The sequence below is a fragment of the Ursus americanus genome, chromosome 4 (assembly GCF_024610735.1).
Source record: "Ursus americanus isolate L20-20 chromosome 4, mUrsAme1.1.p, whole genome shotgun sequence".
In the NCBI taxonomy this organism is placed as follows: domain Eukaryota; kingdom Metazoa; phylum Chordata; class Mammalia; order Carnivora; family Ursidae; genus Ursus; species Ursus americanus.
The window spans coordinates 63,013,874-63,038,866 of NC_142130.1; the positions used below are offsets into that span (position 1 = coordinate 63,013,874).

General features: G+C 32.9%; 1 protein-coding gene across 2 annotated transcripts in view; it reads right to left on the bottom strand.

Moving 5' to 3' along the window:
- Positions 1–3,901: 3,901 nt before the first annotated feature.
- The window catches only part of CADM2 (cell adhesion molecule 2), a 1,025,914-nt gene continuing 1,004,822 nt past the window's right edge, over positions 3,902–24,993 (bottom strand). For both annotated transcript variants that reach the window (XM_045785420.2, XM_045785418.2), the window contains 2 exons: positions 12,375–12,500; positions 3,902–11,574 (listed from right to left, as the gene is read on the bottom strand). In XM_045785420.2, the coding sequence (XP_045641376.1) occupies positions 11,456–11,574; positions 12,375–12,500 (245 nt within the window). In that variant the 3' untranslated portion in view covers positions 3,902–11,455. The remainder of the gene's footprint in view (positions 11,575–12,374; positions 12,501–24,993) is intronic.

Below are 24,993 nucleotides of genomic sequence, written 5' to 3' on the forward strand. Positions count from 1 at the left end.
TGGAAGTTCTGTGCACCTCTCCTGGCCACTCACCCATGAAGCCAGCCCTGATGGTAAACATTGGCTTATGGCTTCAGTTAACAAGTCTTTCCACGTAAGATCTAATCTTGCCTGAGATTATCAATGTAAACCGACCCCTAGTTATACAGATTTGGACTTAAATTGATTCATATTTATACATTTGACAAAATGTTACTCTTTTTTCAGTAAATGGAGTTTGTTGCTTTAATTTGCTTATAACATTGGGCTTTGGCTATGCAAAGATAATTTTCACTGGTATTTCCATGGATTTTTCCCCAGAGCTCCAAATCAACTTGAACAATAAATTGGGAAAATGTGCTTATTTCCATCACATCCTCCCCAACATCTTTATGCTCCCTAGAGTATCCAAGGCTTCCATTAGTAGAAAGTTGTTCAGTTCTTACCTCCATGAATTACCATGTTCCCAAACTGCCCCTTTCTCTTCTACACACCCCACAGAAAAAATAAAATAAATCTCTGGTTCAGTTCCTACTTACTGCCAGCAACCTCATTAAATACAATTTACATTACAGTTGTATTTTAATCATTCATTTCTGAGGACACTAAGAGAAGCTCAGAATCTTACAAATTTTAACAACGGTGACTCTAAGATTCCTGCAGTGTAGATTATGCCTCTGACAGATGAACAAGGCCAATAATGCTCTACAAATATTGTTGCGGAAAGGGGAATCTGACTATGTGTTCCCAAGGGCACACAATTGCACAATAGAGAGGCAATGGAGTTCAGTGGTTAGATTTATGTTTTAAATCTGACTCTTCCACTGAATTGGCGTGTATGTGACCGACCGCCTATGTTTGTTTTCTCTTTATTAAAATGTGGTGCTAGTTTTGAAGATTTTTTCAAAATTATCTTCTGGTGGGAAAACAATATTCCTTCTTTGTCTCTGCAGGAGCAGGATACATCTGAAGTTAGGGAATCAGATTGTATGTGAAAAGAGAAGCAGCTCTCTACTCTCACTGAACACTTCTGTATTCCAAGTGTGTTGGGGAGGGAGGTGGTGGGGATTCTCACATCAGCTAATTCTCGGACACCAGCTGTGTGTCCCTACAGTGTACCTCAATTCTGACACTAAGTGCCTGTAGTTGGTGTAGACCCCACAGATTAAGGGCTCAGTCTCACAAGACTGGTCCTAACTTCAGATGCCAATTGCCAACGGTGGGTCCCCAAGTTAGCTACAACTTCTGTCCAACTTGGTTACAAATCGAGCACAGCTCCCTCCTCAGTTTTGAACATTTGCTGGAACTGCTCACAGAACCCAGGAAAGCAGTTCACTTACTAGATTACAAAGATTGTACCTCAGGAACAGCCAGAGGGAAGAGATGCAGAGGGCAAGGTATGGAGAAAGGGGAGCAGAGCTTTCCATTCCCTCCCAAACTCTCCACCCTCTGAGCACCTCCGCATGTTCACCGAGTAGGAAGCTCTCCAAATATTGCCGTACTTGCGGGAATTTTCTGGGAGATTTATTACACAGGCATGATGGATTAAATCATTGGCCACTGGTGATTCACTCTACTTCCTGCCCTTTCCTCTCCCAGAGGTCAGGGCTTGGAGCTGAAAATTCTAACCCTCTGATCACCTGGATGGATCCCCCGGCAATCGACCTCCATGCTGAGGCTATCCGGAAGCCCTCAGCCACCAGTGACCTCATAACATACAAAAAGACACTTATGACTTCTGGAGATCACAAGTGTTTTAGGAGCTGTATGTCAGGAAAGGGAAATGGGAGCTCCGTACAAGAAAGACATACATGAGTGAGAAGTGTTTCTGCAGCTGCAAATGTGATGTTCAGTGTCAAGTTATTACAGGTTCTTAGGCTGGAGCTCTTGGTTAGACTTGGAAGTGTGCCCCAGTTTCTGAGCTAAGTACTGTGTGTGTCTAATATAACATGACTCCATCTGATTAGCAGGAGAATCTGTAAGCAAAATATGATTAAAAATACTAATGTCTTCTATGACACCTAGAGGCCAAAGGAGGGACTTCAGTGTCACATGAGGTAATATAAGTGTTACTTAGTGCCTAAAAATATAGCCTGAAGCATGGGAATTAATTTTATAGTAGGGGCATAAAGTTGATAGTCTTATATTTTCATGGAAACAAATCCAATTTTAAAGTTACTTTTGAAGCAAACAAATATGCAATTGGTAGATTATGTGGTTAGAGTGGGAGTCCTTAGATTCCAAAATCCTCTTGCCATGGAGTCAGAGTTTGTGGGATCATGGAGCCTTTGAGATTCAATTTTGTAAAATTTCTCTGATCTCTGACAGAAGGGTATTAGGACATGCTCCCATTTGATAAAATTGTCAAATAGACACACCTTATCTTTAGGAATTTTCCAATTCCCTTTTAATCATTTTTTTTTCTCCCAACATTGAAAAAAATTTCACTTCCCGATATCCTAATTTGTGAATAAAGAAGACATATATTTCTGATATACCAATTTTAATAGTTAAATATGTTTTCAAATCTTAGAGGGAGTGTCATATTTCAGGGGTATTATGTTGTTTTCCAGCAAATATTCGTTAGTTTAAAAGGCCCACACTACCTCTAATCTATGTGAAAATATATTCCTTAAGTCTGCCACGTGATCATATTACATGCACCCTCTGTCTGTGTAAGGACTTAGGTTAGTAAAGACGAAGTGAATCCAAGTTTTGATAGAATGTGCAGGACATGTGTTTTCAGAACTTTTAATAATAACATACACACTCTAGTCATTGTTATGGTCACTCCTCAGAAGATGAGTTAATTTCCTAGATTTTCTAGCATAATAAAGTATTAGCTCATTAATCAGATCTGTTTTAAAAAAAATCAACATAGAAAATCTTCAGAGAGAGATATCCATCGAATTTAAGACCATGAACACTGGTTGAAAGATATGCTATTTGTTTTTAAGTTTGATTAAACCATAAGACTTTTTTCATAATACCCTTTTTAAAATTATTAACAATCTCCCCTCTCCTCTGTCCAACATAGGAATGCCAAAAATACTGAAAAGTGGTCATTACTTGGAAGGATAATTTAATTATTAAAGTTTTGGCGGTCTGGGCATAGAATGCTATATTCTGGTTCTTGTGTATTTCATGAAGTGGACTGATGATATATGGCAGGTGTTCAATAGTTATGTTTTCATTAAATAACATGCAATGTAGAACAGCACCAAGTGGCTTTTAAAATGCAACCAGGAAACTGCTTTTTCCCTTTAATCTTTTCTTTATATATTTTTATTTGCTAGATTTCAAAACATTAAAAAAATCCTTAAATTGCACAAAACAAATAAAATATGGTTTGAAAAAAATGTTAAAATGATTTCCTGGAACTTCTTGTTTTAAAGGAGTATGCAGTTATTTTTAGCATCATCCCAGGACTGCCATTTAATGAAGGTCCCTCTCATGGACTGAGGCCACTATGCAATTATTAGGAACACCTAAACTTAACTCTACCTTGTAGTGAATTATATGGATTTCCAGTATGCCTCCTTCATTAAAAAAAAAATACTGTAGAATATTTTGACAGAAACAACAATTGCCAATATGAAAACACAGAGTTGATTTTTATCTAGGAAACATGAATGTCCTATGTGTCTATGTTTGTACATGTATGTACATAGACACATGTACATATGCACACAAGCTGTATAGGAGTGGGCCTTTTGGCTATCAGAAAAAAAGAACACCAAAAACTGTGTCAATGGATGTGATTATTTCCAATGTCCTCATTTTCTTTCAGATGGGTTGAATTCTATCTTTGATACAGAATCAAATGTGCTAAATTGTATTGCAGGGCTGCTTTTGCTGGAAAAAATGAATTAAAAGAAATAAAATGTTATTTAACAAAATAATCCAGATACAAAATCTTGCCTTGTATTTACAGATAAATTTTAATGGAATATTTCATGGTCTAACACAAATATCAGACCCAATGACACTAATTCTTGTACAGCCTTTGGCTTACCCTGTATAACAAAATCTGTTATTTAAAGTAGACTATAAAATATCTTATGGTAAGTGAACTTCCAAAGACACAAAGAAAATCTCCCATAAATTTAAAAGCTTATCTCAAATTCTTATTGGCATAAGCTTAGGATGGATATATTATTAATTGTATTATCTTAGGTAGTTGAAATATATAATACTGGTTAGAGTGTGAAAATTAAAAAAAAAAAGGTTTAGGTATTTTTGCTTCTGTTCCTAGTCAACATTAGTAAACACACATAAGTGAATGTAAAATTACCTTTACAGAGTTTTGAAATTTTGGTAATCTCAAGCAAATTTCCCTAAGTCAGCAACATTTTTTTTTTACCCTTAGTCAGCATATTACAAGGTTCATAATTTCCAAGGAGTAACGATTAAATGTTGTACAAATAAGATAACATTTACTACCATTTAATTTTTAAAACTTCCACTTAGAAATTTACAAGGAAAATAGGCATCACTGAGAAATTATAAAATGAACGGATAATGTAGTCAGTTGAAAAAGATATGCAAAATTATGTGTTTAGTACAAAGAAATGTGTTTTATGACTTCTTTTATAACTTGTCAGTGGGAAGAAAGAAAGTTCCATCTTTCATTGTCTGCTTTCAGACCTAAAAAATGAACTAAATGAATAGACAATTCAGTAATGTCCAACAGATAACTAAAATTCAAATTTTATTTTTCCATATGTATCAGACAATTTTTTTTTCGGACAAGACTTTACTGAAAGATGAAGTGCAAATGGGAACCCTGTAAGAATGTGTATAAGAGTTGTACATGACATAGTTTAAGCGCCACTAAGTACACATTGAATACTTTGTAAGGATATAGGCATAGCAACATGCAAGTGTCATGTACCTAATATTACAATATGCATTTTGTTTTTTGAAAATGTTAATGATAACAGTAGATTCAATAATTGTTTATCTTCTGTGCAATATGCTTTATTTTGGCGAATCTTCTTTACAGCACAGAATTTATTTTTATGTTGTCATAAATATACCCTTCCAAAAGTTATGAATTTCATGTCATATAAATAGAACATTTTATTTTTGAAGCTACATTACTGGGAACACCTGCATTTCTGGGTACCATTTTCAGAGATAAGTCTTTAAATTTTTTTTTTTAACATGGCAGACTTGTTCCAATGTTGATTATGTTGAAATATTTATGATAAAAATGGAGCTTTCTTGAGGGAATACTTTTTGGTTGAGTGAAAAGCTAAACAACCAATTTACAAATACTGATGTGAACTGAATATGAAGAAAATAGGTCAGTATCCCGAACTCATGGGTTACTACTTAACTGCATCATTGAATCTACAACAAGTACAGCAGGTACAGCTAAATAAATTTGTCAAGAGATTAAAATTTTATACACTTATAAGGAGAAAGAGTCCTAGTTTTGAAAAATCTTTAAATTATTTTTCTATTTATGAGAATCATTCGATACATTAGAAACACAGAGAAAAGCAAAAAGGATAGAGAGATAACAATTCAGTTTACATTTAATTTTTTTTAACCAACTGGTGACCACTGCTTTCAACCATCAAACATTTTATTGCATATAACTTTCACTATCAGCAAATATAAAGAGAAAAGTGTCTACTAGTATCATGTACAAGGAAAAGCATTTGAAGAAAGAAAACATTTGAGGTTTGACAGTACTGTGTATAATAGAAGTGTAATGTGGCATTCAAAAGTCCGCGTGAGATTCACTGCTGTTCTGACCCTGGATGTGGGAAAAGTGCTTAAGTGCTGAGCCCTGGTAGGTTTTTCTTTTGCCCCTGCAATCTTCAAATATCTTTTAACTTTTCTTCTTTTGAAATATACAGTATGTTTTATAGGGGAAAATAGTGTTTCTTCTTTACATCTTTTTCACATGTGGGCCCATTCTCTCCAAAATAACCATACATTTCTTGTCACTAATATATATATATATATATATATATATATATATATATATATATATATATGGAAAAGATGGTAAAGATTCGACCACACATTATTTGTAACATAACCACATAACAGAGACATCCTACTTTAAGCATATTTTATAGATTTAACATCATAATTTGAAATCGTTTCTTGCATCGTTTTTTTTTCCTAAAGAAAAATCTGCTTTTAAAATGTAATTTCCTTTTAGAATAATTAAATTACATCATTTGAAAAACTCATATTATGTCTAAGCAGACACAATAAAGTGGGCATTTGTGGTAATACTTTGTATTCATTATTCAGATATTATTTAATAAGGAGGCAATTTTAAATACTTAAATTTTTGTCTTACATAGATAACAGTTCTTGGGAAAATAAATCATATACATAATTTTTACTCAAAAACACAGCATTGATTTATAAGAAATTGTTGCATTTTAAATATTAAATGAAATGTAAGACTGGATTCCAAAGTGTTGCCATTTAAATTATTTTTAAAAAATCAACACAATTATATTACATTGAAATATTAAGTAGGCATGAGAAGAGCTATCCTTATAAAGTTAGTGTATTTTGCCTTTAGGAAAAGTTAATGATAGGAAAGGAAAAACAAATGCAGATCCATACACCACTGAATACACTAAAAGAAATTGGCTTTTGAGATTTCCCAGGGGCTGGGGAGAGGACTGTATGATAGTCCCAAAGACTGCTTCCTGGGATATCCTGTAAATAATTATTTCTTCTATATCATAGCCCATGTTAAAAGTGAGAGGTAGAAGGATTATTGTAAGTATGCATGGCAGAGAACTTACCAGCTATATCCAATAACTATTGCATTCAATATTAATAATCTCAATACACAAAAATGCTGATGAGTTTAGAACCCATTCTTATATGTTGTCCCCTTTAGCTCTCTTTATAATCTTGCTACTTTCTTTCAATCCATTGCCTTTGGAAGGGTATAAGTGCAAAGGGCATGTCTGGGACAGAATAGGGAGAGAAAGGGGAAAAAATAGAAAAAAGGTCTAAAAAAATTCCCATTAAGATATAGTGACTTTAACTATTAATTAACGGTAACCTATGTTCTTTGATTGAATAAATGTGTACTTATAATAAAAGTACCATAATCCATTAAATTATACACACATTTCAAAAAAAGTTTAAGAATTCCAAATTCAATTAGATATCAAGCAAAGTTTAAAACTCAGGTTATTTCTTTCTCTCCAGTAGTGCTAAAAACTAGGCCAAATAATTTTTTTGTGTCACATTAATGATTAAATAAGAAAAAAAAGTGTTTGTTGTTGAATCAATTATATTTTTAATTAATGCTTTAGTGTGTGGGGGGTGAAGATTAGTAACCTCTTGGATTGTTTTAAAGAATTCTTTAAAATCCCTTTGCATTAGTATCCAGCAATAGAATTGCAGATATTGCACTGAGTATATTTCAATATTGCCAGTGTATATTTCAAAACAAATTCTATTATCTACACTAAGATTTCCTCTTTCCCAATATTCAAAATGCATATTATAATTACATGGGTTTCCAACATCCATACACAGCAAGTACAAGATACTTACATGTACGTACACTGTAGTTACCTATATTTTGCATAGTTTTTAGTGTGTACTTTGTGCCACTTAATAAAAAGCATTACTCAGTAATTCTTATCAGGTGTTTCAGATATTTCAGCTGTGGTTGCAGCTCTTTTTGTTTGTTTTATTTTGTATATTCATCACAGATTACCATTTGCAAAGGGAGATAATATTGGTCATTTTTCGTGGGCTCTAAGTAATCCGCAATATGATGGGGAAGTTGCAGTAAGATATGAGGTTTTGCATTTTCTCCACAATTAAAAAAACATAACATGAATTTCATATTTATCATTTGTAAAATTATCCTTATGTCCAAAGGAAAAGAAAATGTATTTTAAATGTTCCCCTTGGTAACACTTTGCAATAAGTGGCACTAAATTACACGATAACTGGTATGTTACATGGAAGAACCATCACGGTCAAACAGCTGCTGTACATGTGCCTATATGGAACCTCAATGCTGTTACAATCATGAGTACATAATTACAAGTGAGCCTGTCCTTTTAATTGAGATATTTATATTTTTACAAAGAAATAAAAATAAATGAGGTGTTAGCTTCTTTGCCATATTTAGGAAAGTTAGTTTTCTTTCTCTATTTTAATTGTTGGGTTTCAATGCAATATTAAACATCTTGAACCAATATGAGATCATCCAGTTTCTAGATTAAACTCCAATATCAGGTTCCTTAAACTGCTTCTTGGATTCTCTGGTAAAAGAAAACAAGTTGAAATCTCTCTCTCTCTTTCTTACACACACACACAGACACACACACACACACACACACACACACACACACATCAATACTCTGCTCATGTGCTCTAACTTTGCTCTTGCACTCACAAACTTTACTTTTTCTTCCTAATTTTAATAATCATTCTATCTAGGACACTCAAAAATGGGAAAAAAAAGAATGCTGTTTACACTTTTTTGATGGAGGACAATCAATTTACACTGTAAACAGTACACTGGCAGAGAATAGCTACTTTTGGTAAAGAATAATGCTCCATATTCTACTAGGGGTATATGTGTGTTCACACTCCTTCCATTGAGTTCCATAGCTACTGTGCTCAATGAGCAGAGACATAATTTGGCTCTGTGCATACACATGTGCACATTTCAGACATTGCAATTGACGTGGTTCCATTTCAAAATGTCATTTTGTATTTTTTTCCTGATTTTTATAGAAATGAGCAGAATTTTTATAATTTATTCCCTTGTTTGGTGGAAATAAAATAAATTTTAAAGATAGGAAAATACAATTCTATTGCTATATTTCTCAGGAACTAAAAATGATACCTAATTCAAATCTAACCATTTTAACTGGCAAAACATTTTATTAGAGCCCACAAATAATAATATATTAGTTAGTTTCTTTTAAAGAGTTCTATTGACTTTTTATAATACTCCAAAGGGTTAAGAGAGTTAAAATTTTTGAAATACAACCAATTTTTGATTTCTAATTTTACAGTGCTATAAATAATGGTTGAGTTATTTAGGCAACAATTTAGCAGTTGGAGCCAAGTAGAATATAGACAAAATGAAGAGGGATGTAAATACAGCATCAATGAAGAGTAGGAATTTTGTAAGTGCATCCTGAAATTAAGCTTTAAATAGTAATTGATGATGCAGTTTATACAACTTACTTCTGTAATAAGAACCTTTCCATTTTGTACTAACAGGATGAATTTTGTGGAGTCTTTCTAAAGATTATGCATTGAAAGATATGAACAGTTTATAAACCTATTCTAGTTTCAATGTGTCTAGTAGCACCTACCTGATTCTCTCAAACTACCATACTATATTAACATATTATTGCATTTTTCCACAGATGGTATGGAGTGAACTGTAAAAACAAGCATGCAATCACATCAATGCAGACTTATTTCCTTAAAATGTCATACTGTATATGATTTATTATGTTAACACTCAACCACATCATATTATTTATGTTCTGTATATTCTGAAAAAGTGCTGCTTGACTGACATCGTCCTTTTTCTTTTGTAAGAAATCAACAAGATAAATGTTTCAACAATCAAAAAAAAAACAATTTAAAAATTCTAACGTTGTCTTTAAAAGTTTATACTTTTCTGATAAATAATCTAAGATACAGCACCCTTGTCTTCCATTTGATATTAATACATGATGTCATACTCAACCATTCTCATTTCCCAAAAATAAATTCCAAGATATTATTTTTAAAACCATAGGCCATCATGCTTTCAGACATCACAAGTATAGCTACCGTATTGTCATATTTGTTTTCTTCTTAAAGGTGCAATTCTTGTGAAAGGGAAAATAATTTTTATCTAGCTGGATTTTTATTTTTTTAGCATATAATAAATTTAATGAGAACTAATCTAGCAATACTGTATTTTACTAGAAGAAATAATATGACTTTAGATTGACTCTGTGTCATATTTAAGAATACAGCATTTCTTAATGGTTAAATACACCAAAATTTCAGAAATAATCCAGAGAAAGAGACTTTCACCTTGGAGTTAAAAGCATGGCAGAAATTCTCCATCACTCACTGTTTCATAAGTTTGTACCTCACAAAATGCATAGACAGGAATTTAATATAAAGAATTAGTTCATTTATACAGAAAACATATCTTAAACACTTCTTTTTGGCAAACCAACATAGGTAAGCAGCTCTGGAACTGCCAAATTAAAATTTGTAAATTTTTAGCAAATTAAGAGTTTACTTTTAGGTTATTATTCAACTGTGGTTGTAATTTAAAACCTGAGGCTGTGCACTGGTTGTTAGCTTAAAATTACCTTTCCTTATAACATTGTGCTTCCATTGTATAACAAATAAAAATTAACAAGAACTAGAAAAATTTGTTGTTGAACAGTGCTAGGACATACAGACAAAAATACTAATACATGTTATCTACTTATAATATTGGTTTAAGTAATATCTAAAGGGATATAATGGACATTAGAAAATGCTTACTTATGACTGAATTACCTACAGCCAAAAAAGTTAAATATGTATCAAATAATGTTTAATTGGATTTATTATATGCACTATATACAGATACTAAATGTCTCAAAATTGTGCCCTATGGATACTTCAATTTTGTTTAGGCAGGTGAGTCTTTATGGAGCAAATAAATTATAGAATCAAATTAGAGAAATGAATGAAATCTTTGTGATTCCTGAAGCAGTAAAATGTTTGTAAAAATTTATTGGTAAATGAAGCTAAAATAACCTAATGGTGGGATCTATATAATTATATAAGATGTCATGTCATGATTGCAATGCATACATACATGGCTCCTGTATCAAATTCTATATTTTTAAATAGCAAATTGATACAGCTTCACCAGTATAATCTCAAACATTCCAGAATCTATTCTACAGTGTTTTCAGTTGTGTTTTCTAGGGCATATGTTTCCAAACATGTCTTTGAAGGCAGACATGTAGAAAACATTGTAAACCTCTAATCTCTGATTCAACTTAAACACATTAGGTCGTTACCTAATCCTGTTCCTTGTGAAAGCTGTCCAGTGGTAAACTGACAAAATTTATGATTTAAAGGGAAGAAAAAAAATGAGGGCAAAAAAAAACTTTGCATACTTTTTTTCAATGTATAAAAACAATTCAATACCATGATCCAAGGAGATGATTAACATTGTTAAGGCTGTATATTCAAGCACTGTATGTTAAAAGAGCAATGGTGTGAAATTTAGGCAGTAAGAAATGTCCTGCATTATGGATGGTACAGTAATTAAAGAATGATGCTTTCGACAGCTGATTGTTGGTATACACTGGCTACTGATAGCAGTACGGTATGGAAGTTAATAAAGGTAGCAGAAGATGGTAGAAATGAATTCTGAAAGATGATAGCCAGTTTTCTCCAGCAGCCAGCCTGGTAAGGAAAACTCATAATCTTGGCCTGCATTTTAAATGAAATACTCTTTTTTCTCTTCAGCGTTGACTTGGCTGCCTTCAGCATTGATAATGGCTGTGTCAGCATCTGGTGCATCTTCAGCCCCTTTAGCTTCATTTGTTAAGTATGTTCCTGTGGGTTATCGGAAGAAAAAAAATATATGTATGTTAGTTCTGTGAGACTGGTAAAACAGCCAGCATTAAAGCTACATTCATTTAGGAAGGAGCTTGTGCCAGATTTCTTGTATGTTGGAACATATTCTGAGACATAATAAATCACATGATTCACTCTTCCACTGTTGCACACTATCTTTCAGTTTCCAGGTACATGATACAGATGAAGCTGTGGCCAGGTTAACTAGAGGCAACTGCCTAACTGGAGTGGGTAATGAGTAGTTTGATTTCTTTAATGATGGGTACAGACCATGTGCTGTGTGCAGCTGTAGCAATCAGGGTCCTTTGTTAAGATGTTGATAATGATCACATCAAACGTGTCATCCTTCATTTTGAAAACTCCACTTAAAAGTTGATTATGTCAATAGTTTGCTACCTAGCCCATTGCAAAAAAATTACGTATTTTCTTCACTAATATGGCCATATGTGTGTCTACAAACCTACAAACAAAAAATGTTGACCAAATGTTTAACATTATAGTTGAATGTCAATCCCAGAGATAAATTACAAACTTGCTTTTCTCTTTTTTTTCTGAGCCAGTGACTCACTCTGTGACCTTTGGCCATTGGCTAGACGTTATTTTGCTAAACCAAACCAACTTTCATTAAGTAAAATAAGAATTCCTTGAAGTAATTTCGTATTTAGATCTCTCTCTGTGTCACATATATACATACACTCATTTAATATTTCATGATTAAATTAGTCTTTAGAATAATAATTTTTGTCAAACTTAAGAATACTTGATTAAATATTACCTACCTTTATGTCTTGCCAGATATCGACCAAGCAGAAATATAGAACACAGCGTGACAAATACAACTACAGCCACTATCCCTCCTATAAGAGCATGATCAGGGCCAGTCTGGCCAGCCAGAGCATTGGGATCTAGAGAAGAGAATAAAATATCACACAAACGATGTGTTATTTAAGCACAGAGTATATATTTGCAGTAGAATAAGTCCTTTTGAAAATTAGCACATTTCTATTGAAATAAAATTTCATTAATGTGTATTGAACCAACCATCTAGTCAATAAATATTCATTTGTACAACATACCTAGGGATATATTTGCCACATCAACCACAGTTGTCATTGACTTTACATTTTAAGATTGGATAAACAAATACACATATATAAACTTTTTTTTTTAATGGGAGAGAGAGCACATGAGCGTGGGGGAGGGGCAGAGGGCGAGAGAACCTTAAGCAGACTCCCCACTCAGCATGGAGCCTGAGGTGGGGTTCAATCTCATGACCCAGAGATCGTGACCTGAGCTGAAATCAGGAGTCCCACACAACCAACTGAGCCACTCAGGTGCCGGGTCAAATAAACATGTATAATTTTTCATGGTTTTATGCCTTTCCTTCCTCTTCTCCTGAATATATGTGTGACTGTGTGTGTGTGTGTGTGCACATGCATGTACTTTTTAGTGTGATGAACACAACTATATTATTTAAAAAACATTATGTCATGGGAAACACTGGGACTGAGATGATAACTTGGAATTTATTATCATATAAATCTTATGTAAAGCAATAGCAATTGATGAACTCCCCCAAGGAAGTAAGTCTAGATAGAGAGGAGAAGAAGTCTGAAAACTGAACTGAGGAACTCCCATATCTAAAGTCCTAGAAGAGAAAGTACTTCCAGCAGAGCTGACTGAGAAGGAGAGAACAGTGAGACAGGAGAATATCCTGCAGAGTACATTGTAGTTGATCAAAGGAAAGGACATATTTCAAGGAGAGGAGGGTGTTACAAATTGGGTTAAATGTGATTGACAGAAGGAAGAAAATGAATACTCAGCGTAGAGGATCAAGTGCCTATTTGACTCGTAGTTTTAGAGAAAGTAGCTGGAGAGATACAGATTAATAATATACTTTCACATTTGCCCTTTAGTAAAATTACAGGAAAGAGATGAACCCAGCAAAGGATAGCCAGTTTCCAAGCAGAAATGAAAAGATCAAAAGAAAGCCTAGACAACTGGGAACTTCAAAAATTTAGAAAATCAACTACTTATAGAAGTCACACAATAAGGGATAAAACTGAGTGAACCTTTGAGCAACAAGACCCACTAAGGGTCAGCCCTACTGCAAAGATCAGATTGAGTATACTGCCTAACCTCCCAAGCCCATGTTGCCAGTATCGTTATGGTAACTACTTAAATTCTAAAGGAAGGATTTGGAGGATGGAGAAAGTAATGAAATAAATTAGGCTTGACAATTATGCCTTCAAAAAATCTTGAAGTATGATAATAGGCAAATGAAAAAGACATATAAGGAGTCTAATGTGTTTTTAATGAAACTATTGTGAGAAAGTAGCATTTGTTTAGATAGGAAAAAAAAAAAGTCTACTTAAAACTTCAAACAACCTCAGGATCCCCAAACTTAGTGAAAGCAAGGAGTGGAGTATAAAAGCTGCGTAGTTCCCATGAAGAGCATATCCCCAACATACACTTCAAATGTGGCCATGGGATATAACCGACAGATTGAATCTCCCGTATAGTAGAATTGGGGGAGTAAAATAAGAGTGTATAGAAGAGCTAAACATTTTCCAGCTTCACTTCAAGTGAATGTAACCATGTGATCTGTGCTCTGGACCCTTGAATGAAGGTCCAGTCAATAAAAATGTCCCACATGTAACTCTCCAGGGTGATCTCAGGAGATACAAATTGAAAATGAGAGAAGCTATAAAAGTAAGGCAATAGATCACTCAGTCTCCACCTGGAAGAAAATTGCCCAACTAAGAATACATGCATTGAACTGTTCAAGGGTGTAAAAAAAATAAATGATTATTTTATTATTTTATTTTTTTATTTTTATTTTTTTTTATTTTAATGCTTTTTTATTATATTAGTCACCATACAGTACATCCCTGGTTTCTGATGTAAAGTTCGATGATTCATTAGTTGCGTATAACACCCAGTGCACCATGCAATACGTGCCCTCCTTACTACTCATCACCAGTCTATCCCATTCCCCCACCCCCCTCCCTTCTGAAGCCCTTACTCAGCTATCAAAAAGATTATTTTAAAAACACTATTAAAAAGTTAATGTATCATGGTAGCTGTTGTTAATGTACCTTTCTATTATATATTTCTTTTATTATCCTTAATTTCTGGCATGGCTGTAAAACTAAAAATTAAAAATAAAGAAAAACAGGAAAAAAAAGAAGCAAAAAATAAACCTGCCATGCCTCAGAATTCCCCATTCTTACTCCTCACTTAGATACTTCAGAAGCAGTTTCAAATCTCACTTCCTGCTCAAGTCCCCAAATGCAAATAGCCATAAATCATTTCTATTTGGTTTGCTGAATATCTCTCAGAACTGAGCACTCTTTTGGGGAACTGAGAAATCACTCCTATTCATACATACTCCTATCTCATTTCCTAAAGGTAAATTCTGAAACATGCTATTGCTGGACCAATTAGCGTAAACATCATTTAAAGACTTTTGATAAATATTGCCAAATTATGTTGTACAAAGATTGTATAAATTCATCCTGTACCAAGTACATCTGAAGGATTTCTGTCCCCCAATACTAACATCAGATATTAAAATTTAAAAAAAATTGCCAATCTAATGTTGATAAGTGTTAAATATTTAGTATTTACAAGTTACCATAAATGTGTCTAACTACAATTGCCTATACGAATTCATTAATTTGAAATGGCTGCTTATTCAGTTTGACCATTTTTCTATTCAAATTTTCTGTTTCAACAGTTGTCTCCATGGAAAGATGAATATTTTTAGCAATTTATTTTTATTTATTTTTCATTTATTGTCTTTTTGGTGATGGATAAGTATTATAATTTTATGTAATAGAATCTATCAAACTTTTGTGTTATGATGCCTGACTTGTGGGTCATGATTTGAACTGCTTTTGCCATGATGAGATTATACACATATAGATTTATGCTGTTGTCTAACATTTTTATTGTCATATTTTAATCCAGCTAAAATGTATCTTGGTCTATGGTTTGAGGCTAAAGTATAAAACAGAACTTTATTTATGTTTCTCCCTTTCTTTCTTTCTTTCTTTCTTTCTTTCTTTCTTTCTTTCTTTCTTTCTCTTTCTTTCTTTTTCTTGTTTTTTCTTTCTCTCTCTTTCTTTACTGAGAGTGAGTTGGGAGGGGCAAAGGGAGAGGGAGAGAGAGAATCTTAAGCAGCTTCTATGCCCAGCGCAGAGTTCGAGCTCAATGCGGGGCTCTATCTCACAACCCTGAGATCATGACCTGAGCCAAAATGAAGAGTCAGACAATTAACCAACTGAGCCACCCAGGTGCCCCTGTACTTTATTTTCTAAAGCATTATGTCTAGTGTTTGTCAAGATTATATTTATCATTTTTATTACCTAACCATGAAACCTACTCAGTTTTCCTACTAGTTTAAGTTGTTCTGTTAGGGTTTTTCTTTCTATTATTGATACCAATATTGATAACAATACCATCTTGATTCTGATGATCTCAGAATTGCCCCCAAAATCTAAAGCAACTAGCCAGAATTCTTCTTTTGACAGTGGTCTGTCTCTTTACTCATTTAAATATCTAGAGTTATTTTTACAGTTCCAATTTATCTAAAATTTGATAGTAAATTGCAGCACACATCTCCCCAAAAGAAAATTTCATGATAACAACATTCTTGAACCTGGTATATTTAAGTATTATCTTTTTGTGAATCAACACTCAACTGGATGAAGAATCCCTGGTCTTTATTAATAATTCAGAAAAATTTGTCAGTATTTTGACTGTTTGTTTTGCCTCCCCCGGCCAAGATAAATCTGAAATCATTCAGGTTTTTTCCCCATCATTTTTTAAGTGACCTGCTTTGTCTAAATGATTGCTATCAGAATTCTTTGTTTTTTCCTCCATTATATTTTGATATTTTGCCTCGATACGTTTTGTAATTTGCCTCCAAAGTGTTTTTTCATTTGCAAACCTACTTTTTAAAATTAAAATCAGACTACTTCATTTGTTTGGGGATTATGATTTTTTTTTTAAGATTTTATTTTATTTATTCGACAGAGATAGAGACAGCCAGCGAGAGAGGAAACACAAGCAGGGGGAGTGGGAGAGGAAACAGCAGGCTCACAGCAGAAGAGCCCGATGTGGGGCTCGATCCCATAACGCCAGGATCACGCCCTGAGCCGAAGGCAGACGCCTAACCACTGTGCCACCCAGGCGCCCCATATGATTTCTTTTTTACTAACTCTACTTTTGAATAACAATTATTCTTTTTTTTTCTATTTTCTTCCTCAGGAAATCCACTTATGCACTGGTAGAAACTCCGTATTTTATGTTGCGTATGTCATTCCCTCTTTACTATTTTTATGATCATTTTACTAATTTACATTTTGTTTTGGTTATATTTCCCAAATTTATCTTCTTTTTATTTGATATCACTTTCTAGCATAGATTTTCCTTCTTATTTCTTCAAAAAGAATGGACTGTGACTTTGGTTTAACTACACTCTATTTAATCCCACGTGTACTTACTTAGTAGATGTTTTAAGTAGTTGCATACTATTGACAATAATAAGTGGTAGTTTTATAGTATTTTCTTTATTTTAGTATAACAATTCCATTTAAGCATCTGGGAAAATGCTTTTCCTTGCTGAGCATACGTTATTTCTCTTTTTTTATTGAAAATATTTTTCATTGGATACAAATTAATTTTTTATTCTCTTTACCCATACTTGCATTTTCTTTATTATTAATGTTGGAATGTTTTGAAGAAGGATTCTCTTTTCTGATGCTGGTATTTATTCCTGCTCAGCTTTAATGCTGCAAATCAATCCACCTATAGAAACTATCTTTGAAATGAAATATGTATCATGTGACATTTGTACATAGAGGGTGGACTGGAGAGAGAGTCTTGGAATGTAGATCATTATTGGTGAGAGATTTCACTGATTTATTTCATATATATTCATTCTCATAGTAGAATCTCAGATATGTGGACCATTCCCCCCTTTTTCTGTACAGTAAGACAATCTTTTAGAATTTGTTTAAATAAATTTAAATTTATCATGTTCTTCATTGCATATATTTTCACTGGATTTCAGATACATTTATAGGTATATTAGTAAGACTTTCAGAGAAAGTAATGCCAACACGTATTTATTTCACCCTATTCATTAATGTTCTACATATACCCTTACAGTCTATGAGGTAAACACTTCAAATTTAGCCTTCATCTCATCAGCAAAATAAGTCAACATATAGTCCCAGGATTTTTAAGATTTCAGATATATGATGGATATAGATACTGTTGCTTTGCACATCTATTTGTGAATATATATATTTTTTAAAGCTAACACTGTTGGTTATGCTTTTCATTTTTCCCCCATAACTGTTAGAACTAAAAGTCTGTCTTCAGTCTCTACTCTTAGCAACTAAAACAAGTGATTGAAATTAAGGATCAGATAAGTATCATCCTAACAATGCAAAAATAATATATAATTTAAATGGCTCGGTCTCAGTGGGAATCCTCATATATCCTTTCTCTCATTTCTCTCCTACTGTCATAGCAATAAAAAAAAATGCAGTACGGCCTTCTGAAGTTCCTTTACAGATAGCTGAGTCTTCATTATTATTCACATAAATACATCATATATCTTAAACACCATTATTCATTTTCAAGTGTTAGTCTATGAGTTGCGGGAGTTAGTCTATTTACACTGGAGTGAGTAAATCCCAATGGATTTGGCAATATATTAGCAGTCTCTGTAGTTGACAATGCACAAGACATGAAGAATATTGTAGAATTAAAACTTTCTGAACTTAACATCTTTCAATTAGGGTTACTGGAAACTTAATAAAGGTCTCCAAAGAGAAAATTATGTTAAATAATAATATTTAGGGTAATTTCTGATATTTAGAAGAGTAGAAAGTGACCTTAAAGTATAGCTTTATTTCACATCTTAATATGGAGAATCCTACATTACGTAATTCTATGTCTGAAATCATTGTTGTGGGTTTCTATCAAATAGCTTGTTTGTCATATGTTTCCCCTTAAAATAAGAAGTATAAACTCCAAAGAAAGAACATCTGACTTTCTAGGATCACATCATGCAGAAATTATAAATGCTACATAGTTTTTAGTTCAAGTGTTAGAATTATTTTATGATACATAATTTTATAAGTTATCATACATGATTTCCAGTTTGAGCAAAATGGTAGGAAAGAAGTGAAATTAAAATCATTTTATGTTAATATTTTAAGATTATGTTTCAAGGCTATTTTTAAGAGAATGATTTTCATTATATATTAAAATAAATATGTTTTCAAGTCCATACTTGGATTAACAATTGTAATTTTTTTAAACGATAAGATTCTAAGGATGTGTGCTATAATAAGCATGCTAATTCATATACTCATGAAATTGATAAGAAGTTTTTACTGTTTTCTTACTGAAATCTAATAAATAATATATACAAAGCCGTTTAAATGTCAGGGTCAGACTATACGTTCATTATCAATAGTTCAGTATCAATTTTAAAAATATGGAATAGTGAATTGGATAGTAGACTAGAAAACTACCAATTAGGTTTGAGGCTAATGTAAAGAGAAATCTTTGACAAATCTAGGACTAGAATTCAATGTTAATATTGAAAAATATGAGTAAGAAAAAGCTGGAATGAATACAAGAATTAGTGAAAGAAACAAGTGCCTCTTACAGAAAAGTCACTAAACAGTTCCCTAGTAACAACCATCAGAGTCGTGGGGGTCAAGATTTAAATGAATCAAGTACAGAGTAGGATAAATTTGGACTAAATATGACCAGATTGCATGATAAGAGCCAGTTCAACAATAAATCCACTTATATTACTATTCTGTACCCATTTTGGAGGATTTTTTTAAGTGATTGAAAACTCTTGGAGAAATTTCAGTTTAACTATAAAATGGTTCAAAAATATGAAATTCAACTCAAAAATAAGTGTAAAACTGGGATAGTCACCTTTAGAAATAGAAAGCATAAATGATTTTTCAAGTTTAGTTTCCCTAAGTGATCTGAATCGCAATCAAACGATATTTAGCATTCTACTGAATTTTCTCTTTGCTGGGAATGTACTTACTTTGTGTATTTAAGACTTTAGAAAGTAGGGTATTCTTATTTTAAGAAACTGCTATGGACTGAATTGTGTTTCCCATAAAATCCATATGTTGAAGCGCTACTCCTCACCGTAGTGGATCTTGGAGATGGAACCTTTGGGAGAAAACTAGGTTTAAATGAGGTCATGATGGCGAGGCCCTCAGGGTGAGATTATAAGAAAAGATACCAGAGCTAACTCTCTCTCTCTTTCTCTCTCCATCCCTCTCTCTGTCTCTCTTTCTTTGACATGTTGAGGACACAACTTGAAGGCAGCTGTCTGCAAGCTAGGAAGAAAGCTTTCACCAGAACCTGGCCATCTTAATCTTCTGGCCTCCAAAACTATAAGAAGTAAATTTCTGTTATTTAAGGCAATCTATGGTATTTTGTTTTGGCAGCCTGAACTGATTAACGTAGAAACTATAGTATGATCTTTTTCATGTGTTATCTCACTTGACTTATGTAAAAATTTAAGGCCATAGACAATAGATTTGGGGAAGTTTGGAAAATCCATACTCATTCCCAACCAATTTTTTGTGGGCAAATAGAAGACTCAAGACTGCACCAATCAATTTCTTTTAGTGAGTTACTTGTAATTGAGCTGTACTTTGTATTAGGTGCTGTAGTGAGTTAGCACTGTAAACCCCTCTATCCACTGACCCACCGATGTATCATAGTGATTAAGATGTAATGATTGACACCAAGAGCATCAGATGAAATCAATCTTGGAGCTGTGTTGTATTGTGTACACAAATAGAAGGAAAACAGTAGAACAGAAGAAAAGTCAGTTAAAGTCTTCAAGTGAAAGAAAGAAATTGCTCACAAAATCCTGGATTTATAAATTGTTTATACCAAACCTTAAACCAATTACTGCTACTGATTTGACTTTAAACAAGTTTCTTAACCTTTTCATCTTTAAAATGTGAATAATTCTTATTTTCCAGGGTTGTCAAAGATTAAATGTGTTACTGTACACAAAGAGCTTAGAGGGAATATCTGACACAATGTAATGTAAGCACTATCTAACAGTTATATGGGGGGGTGGAAAACATAAATTGCTGTGTAGAAAAATATAGGTTTCCTTTTTTTAACTTTTAAAAGACTCATTCAGGACTTTTGCTCTACAAGATAATGGTGACCCATTCTAAGTGTCTGAATATTTGAAAAATGGGGAGGGGATATTAATAGAAGAAAATTTGCATAACATGAGATTGAAGAAAATGAAACTAGTGGGAGTTTGATGGGTAAGGATTAAATGAGAGAATAATTTATTGAATATTTTCTCTATGCCAGGTTCTGTATTATAAATGGCTTATTTTATTCAAAGCATGCAAAGTGCTGACTCAGAAAATCATAGTTATTATTAATGTAAAGATTGATAAACCATGGGATAGCTTGTCTAAGCAAGTTTTTGGAATAGTTTTTGGAAGACTTTAAAAGTAATTATTAAAGTCAGTTTTTAGAATGTGTCAGATGACTTCTATTTTGAGAACAAGTTTGTTGAGGTAATTTCTAGCATTTTATTTTTTCATACAATTGTATTCTCTTTTTTTGTATGGTGAAGAGGAATTCAATGCCCATCCCTACTAAGTGACTTGACTTCCTGTTAGTGCTGTTCTTCATCCCTTAAAATGTTCTTGTTTCCCTCTGCCTATGTAAAATCCAAAACAGTATTGATTGGTCTCCCCACGTCAATTAGCCTTGAATTGTTTCATTCAGAAATTGTTTTTCTCTTGAATTAATTCACTTGCTTTAGTTTAATGTTCCCTCAAAGACAGAAGTTTACTTGAAGAAGAAAGTTACATCTTATATTTGTAATATGGCTGAAATAGCACTTTTGCACAGTTCTTAGAACCCAGCAGATTGAATGAGTGAATGGATAATATTAAATTCTTACACTAAATTCCAGACAGAACCTGGATCGTTTAGATAACATTTGCTGTGCAGAGCAATGAATCACTACTCCTTCACAGTATTAAATTGTTTGTTAAAAAACAATAATGCTGTTACTATTTAAATATTTTAGAAATTAGTGCTAAGTAAAAAAGGCTTATCCAGATTTGTACTTAATGCTTTGGATAATTTGGTTCTAACATTAAATTTGAATTCTTACTATGTACGTAAGAGCCTATTTTACTTTCTCTAAATGGAGTAATGCTTCAGAAAGAGAGTCACTATTGCAAAACATTAGAAATAGTTATACATAATTTACTGATAAAAAATATAGTGTCCTTTGGCAGTATATGACATTAGCAAAGTCCCTAGGAGAAAATATATCAGTACATTCACTCAAAAATCATTTATTACCTTCTAGTTTTATGTACAATTACTGTTCGGACAAAAATACTTAAGAACAATCTCTAAAGGATAAAAAAACATGAAAATATATTGTTCTTTGTGTGTGTACAGTGATTTACACATGATTATAACTATGAACATTGTGTATAGGGACTCTAAATCTATGGGTTCTAAATTATGGCTATATCATACAACGGGTTTTCATTCATAGGAAAATTCCCAGCAAGCACAACACTTAGCCTTTCTTCTCAAAAATGTATTTACTGCATCATAAATTGTGTTCCATATCAAGCTCATGAATATACATGCTGCCACATGTTTCTAGGTAAAATAGCACCTATGAGTTCCTATTCAGAAAGATTAGGACAATAATTATAAAAGTATTATTTTGTTTGTTCTGTTTTGAATTTAATGTTTCAAGGTTATTTTGCTTAGAGATATCATAAAGTGTTTTAGTAAGTGAAGTGTGATTATCAGTGATACAAAAGTGAAGTGTTGTTGCATCCTACACAAATTTTATGCACTTCACTATAAATTTTCTCCTGTGACAATTGTCTCCACTCAAGATCTTTTATCATTTTTTATGAATTACAGGTTTCCTAATTATATAACAATTGATTTCATTAACAGGTATTATAAACAGTTAATAATGCACTGGACCTAAACAACATACATACTTGAATAAGATACTCTATTTGTCCTGGAGAACTAAAATTTAAGTGGAAAATTTCTCCTAAAAAGGTGTTCTTATTTGTGGATAAAGTAGGTTCTAGCACAAATCTCTTCATTTCACTGATCTTTCTCTCTAGGGATACTATTTCCTTGACTACTTCAAATGAGGAAACTTTTCAGCTCTGAAGAATTTGAACAATTCAGAGAGGACTCTTAACCAACAGAGTAGTGTAACTATTAGGAGCAAGGGCCCTTCAGAAATGCTTCACCTCATTTAACACTGACATCCAAAAGGGAAGAGAACTTGCCAGAAGGTGATTACCTGTGTGATAACAGGAGGAAGGTGAAAGAAAGGAATGTTCTTTAAGGTTATCTAAGAGATCAAAGGGAGAACAAAATAAATTCTTGGGTAGCCATGGGATTATTTACTGCTTGGAAAAGTTAGCTAAGTTACCCATCAGGCAGAAGACATTGAGCGTAATTTTCCTGCTTGAAACATTAGTCTCTCTTTAAGATCAAAGATCTGAAATAGTATCACTCAGAACCATAAGACCCAAGTATCACTTTCAGTTTGACATTCTTAGAGTTTCACTCTTCTACATCTATAAATATGATGTATATTCTGCCTTCCTCAAAGAGTTATTGTTAAAACCAGTTTATATGAAGCCTGTACATATAAGTCACATCTAGCAGGTGCTCAATATATACAATATAAAATAATGAGCTTTATAAGGTTAGAGAGACTATAAACCTGTATTTTGTAGTTTTGCGTTGTTTTTTTTCCAAGTAAAATATGCTCAAATTCATTCTTCCGTGTGTAATTTCTCTTACATTTATGTGATCTGTAGAAGTTGCTGTTTTTTATTCTATTGCCTCATGTCTTTCTCACTAGGAACTGTTCTGCCTTCAATTTCAACAATACCTAACTCTTTGCACATCACTGGTCTCAGCCTACATACATAAAATAAATAAATGGGAACAACCATTAAGAAGGAAGACAAATGACTAGTATATGACATTGCCATATGTCTATGTTGGCAATGTACTCTGTGCAAATCTAAAAGAATGAATTAAAGTATTTTTAAGCAGACTGGAAGTTAAAGAAATTGTATGCAATGTTTTCTGCAGAAGAGTCAAATCTAGATTTAAGCATATTTCTTCTTAAACTAAATGAAAAAGAAATGGCCTAATAATAATTAAATGAAGTATTCTATCAGAGAAAACCATAATAGGGCAGATTTAATTTTAAAACTCTTAGAAAAAATAAAGAATAAATGTTTGACAATGAGAATATTTATAACATGCAACATTATTCTAAAAAGTTTAGTCTGGAGCAATTGTTTATGTCTGTTCATAGCAGAAATGATTTCAATGGAAGAATAAATAAATATTTATTTATTTATTTATTTATTTATTTATGTTTGTTTATTTATTTTTATTATATTATGTTAGTCACCATATAGTACATCCCTAGTTTTTGATGTAAAGTTCCATGATTCATTATTTGCATATAACACCCACTGCACCGTACAATATGTGCCCTCCTTAATACCCTTCACCAGCCTATCCCATTCCCCCACCCTCCTTTCCTCTGAAGCCCTCAGTTTGTTTCCCAGAGTCCATAGTCTATCGTGGTGGTTCATTCCCCCTTCTGTTTACCCCCCTTTCTTCTTCCCTTTCTTCTCCTACCAATCTTCCTACTTCTTATGTTCCACAAATGAATGAAACCATATGATAATTGTCTTTCTCTGCTTGACTTATTTTGCTTAGAATAAATATTTAAAATGTTGGGGAACGATCGCCTGTAGGAACATGTCCATTGTTTTTTATGGGCCAATACATTAGAAACACAACACCACTGCTTCTAAAATAATTTCCCTTCATAAACCAGTCAGCTCTGAAATGTGTACTATATTACTGGTCAATTCAGTCAAACAAATAGCCTTGTATCTATTAATATTTTTGAATTGATTACCCTGGTAATAATTACAATAGTCATATTGACTATGTTCATGTAAGTTTTTAAAACTACTATAAATGGTCATTGAACCAGTTCTCCAGTTACAATAAAGAATATATTCAGAAGAATATAATGTACACATCTTTATATGTCATTTAGAAGAGACCGTCACATATCAGTGGAAAAAGCTTGTGGCTGTTTTGAATTTCAAATTTTAAGTTTACTGGAATATAACTCCATTATTTTTTCATATATTAAATTATGTTCAAATAGAAAGCAAATCTCTCCTATCTTGACCTTACTGGTCCTTTATACAGTAGTTGTTGGACCAGTATGTTACTTCGCATCTTTCTGCCTCAGTA